The 2,434-nt window shown below is 31.3% G+C and overlaps 1 protein-coding gene across 1 annotated transcript; it reads right to left on the bottom strand.

Moving 5' to 3' along the window:
* Nucleotides 1-644: 644 nt before the first annotated feature.
* On the bottom strand, nucleotides 645-2,013 carry LOC126554636 (uncharacterized). The gene is made up of 2 exons (XM_050209697.1): nucleotides 1,460-2,013; nucleotides 645-1,175 (listed from the first exon to the last, which is right to left on the bottom strand). Exons 1-2 carry the CDS (start codon nucleotides 1,958-1,960, stop codon nucleotides 672-674), a joined length of 1,005 nt encoding a protein of 334 aa, XP_050065654.1. The 5' UTR covers nucleotides 1,961-2,013; the 3' UTR covers nucleotides 645-671.
* Nucleotides 2,014-2,434: the final 421 nt, after the last annotated feature.

Genomic DNA, 2,434 nt, shown 5'->3' with positions numbered 1-2,434 from the left:
AATTTTTGTTTATAAAAGGTTGCTATGGTAATATATAAAATTAATATAATGAACTAGCTGACCCGACACGGCGTTGCCGTGTGTTACTTTCTTTTTTTGCATTTTCGTATGCCGTGTGTTAATTTTAATTGATAGTGCTAATATTACGTCGAATTCACGACGAAAGATTTGTAATGTGGCAGTTTTTGTGCCTACGTATTTTAAAAAATTCTCCTGAACAGAACCGTCACCTGGTGATAGGGCGTTGTGAATAAAAAATAATTAAATAAAACATATATAATGATTTAAAAGTAAGTAGTTATAGTTTTACTGTTATAGTTTTATTTAATTATTTTTTATTCACATGTCCTCAATTGAAATCAATGCTTCATTGTAAATTTCTTCACTGATTTGTATATTTAGTTTGGTTTGATTCAACCTGATGAATGTTAATCTCTCCGTTTCAATTTTAACATACATGTCAACAACATATTTGTGATATAATCGCCGACATTTCAATATGTGATTATCTTCATTTTCCCGAATCATTAGGCGGTATGAATAATAGTTCATTGAACTGACTTTTTTGTTGGTTTCAGAATCTGTAAATAGATTTTGTTTTAATAACATTCAAAATATTAAAATACATAATATAATGACTGAGATATTATCGCCATAGCTAAACTAATATTTTAGTTACCTGCAATGGGATTTATCATTTTTATTGAGAAATCGTAGCCATCTTCACCTTGCCAAAATATAATGGGATATTGCAGTGCATCATATGAGCGGTGTGTTTCCTTTATACGTTGTAATTGATCATTCCGACGACGTAAAACAATATCACGGGATTCCAAGTTTTCTCCAACTACAACGATAGCAACTTCATCAATAGTTGGTGCATTAAAACGTCTTGTATGTTGACCTGCAGGTGTTTTATCAGCTCTGATTACAATTTTGTGATTATCGGATGGCATCAGATCCAGGGCAGTTTTAAACAATATAATCAATTGATTGTGTTGATGAAATAAAGTTTGTAATTGTTCTACAATAGACCTCTTTACTAAATTGTTATGTGCACAACGCAGATCAATTTCTTGTGGTGAATTGCCCATAAAATAAATTTGCAGGAATTTGTTGTCGCTATCTGACACTGGTAACAGTGAACCTGCTCTGTGATATATTTGCCCTTGTATCTGTAAATAAAAAAAAAAATTTATGGTGTGGTATAAATTAATGGATTGTCGGTGATCAAACTTAAATAATATTTGATCTTAAAAAGTATATATTTAGTTTTAACTAATATCTATCAAATATAAAATATAATTAAAGTGTCACTGAAACTGAAACACCATATAATATGATGACTAAGTGATATATTTCGTAATGATTAAGAAATTGAAGATTAGTGACACATCTTAACTTTGGTGACAGAAAATTTTGTTCGCTAATAATTATGAGTAACTGCTATAATACATACCTTGAAAGTTGGCATAAAATTTTCCCGAACTACATTTGTTGCCCCAAATGAAGTCATTTGAAAGCAATTGTTATATTGTTGGATATTTGTCAAAAAGTGTATAGAATCTGTTCCTATTCCTGAAACCAATGAGTACAATGGTTCTGGTGGTGGATCCAATGGTATCAATTTCACTTTACCATTTGCGCAACACAATCCATTGGCTTCGTTTTTGTATTTTAATGCCTTACAGTGTGAGCAAACCGAGTTCATAGAACCAATAACAACACACTGGTAGTTACTGTAGTCAATTGACACATCGTAACTGAAAGCAGCTCGATTCAAACTTGCGCGATTATTAGTTGAATTTCGCGTTCGCGCTTCACGCGTTTGTGATATCCGAATTCTTTCACGTTCATTTCGGTCGTCACGTTCTTGAGGACTTTGGTTAGATCGGTAATTAGCTTGGTTGGTAGCATTTCGGGTTATTCTACCTAGATTGCTCCGTCGTATAGGAGGCATATCAAATATAAATTATTATGTTTTTAAGGTCTTCCCAGGAATTTTTTATTATATTTTATTCAAACAATTAAATTGAATAAATATTGTCTATAATATTTCCATGGCAACACAAAAATATTATAGTTTTAATTATTTTTATATTTTGACGGTATCGGGTTCAAATCAAAACCTTGCTATAACATTTTAAATAAATTATTTATTTTATTTAAATGGTTGCCATTGACTACCAAAAATAATTTAGTTTACTATTTGCTTAACAGATGGCGCCTCTGTAATTTCATCACCATCTCGTCATATTTCTCAAACCTGATAACTTTTTCAAATTTTTCGTCCGTAAGAACCTTCTCCTGGCAATTCCGAACAGTTGAAGAAAAAAATCAGCCAAATCGATCCAGGGGTTGTTTAGTTATGCGAATACCAACACATTTTGCGATTCATTTTTATATATAAGATTACGGATTTTGATAACATTTG

The sequence above is a fragment of the Aphis gossypii genome, unplaced genomic scaffold (assembly GCF_020184175.1).
Source record: "Aphis gossypii isolate Hap1 unplaced genomic scaffold, ASM2018417v2 Contig00564, whole genome shotgun sequence".
NCBI lineage: Eukaryota > Metazoa > Arthropoda > Insecta > Hemiptera > Aphididae > Aphis > Aphis gossypii.
Note: the sequence above shows the minus strand (reverse complement) of the source record. Positions and strands in the feature narration are given on the sequence as shown.

Bases quoted from the DNA above. Each gene is read 5' to 3' on its own strand.
- LOC126554636 (XM_050209697.1), bottom strand. From the start codon at position 1,960: ATGCCTCCTATACGACGGAGCAATCTAGGTAGAATAACCCGAAATGCT. The intron at 1,176-1,459 runs GTATGTATTATA...TTTTATTTACAG, and splicing joins ATTTTATGCCAACTTTCAAG to ATACAAGGGCAAATATATCA.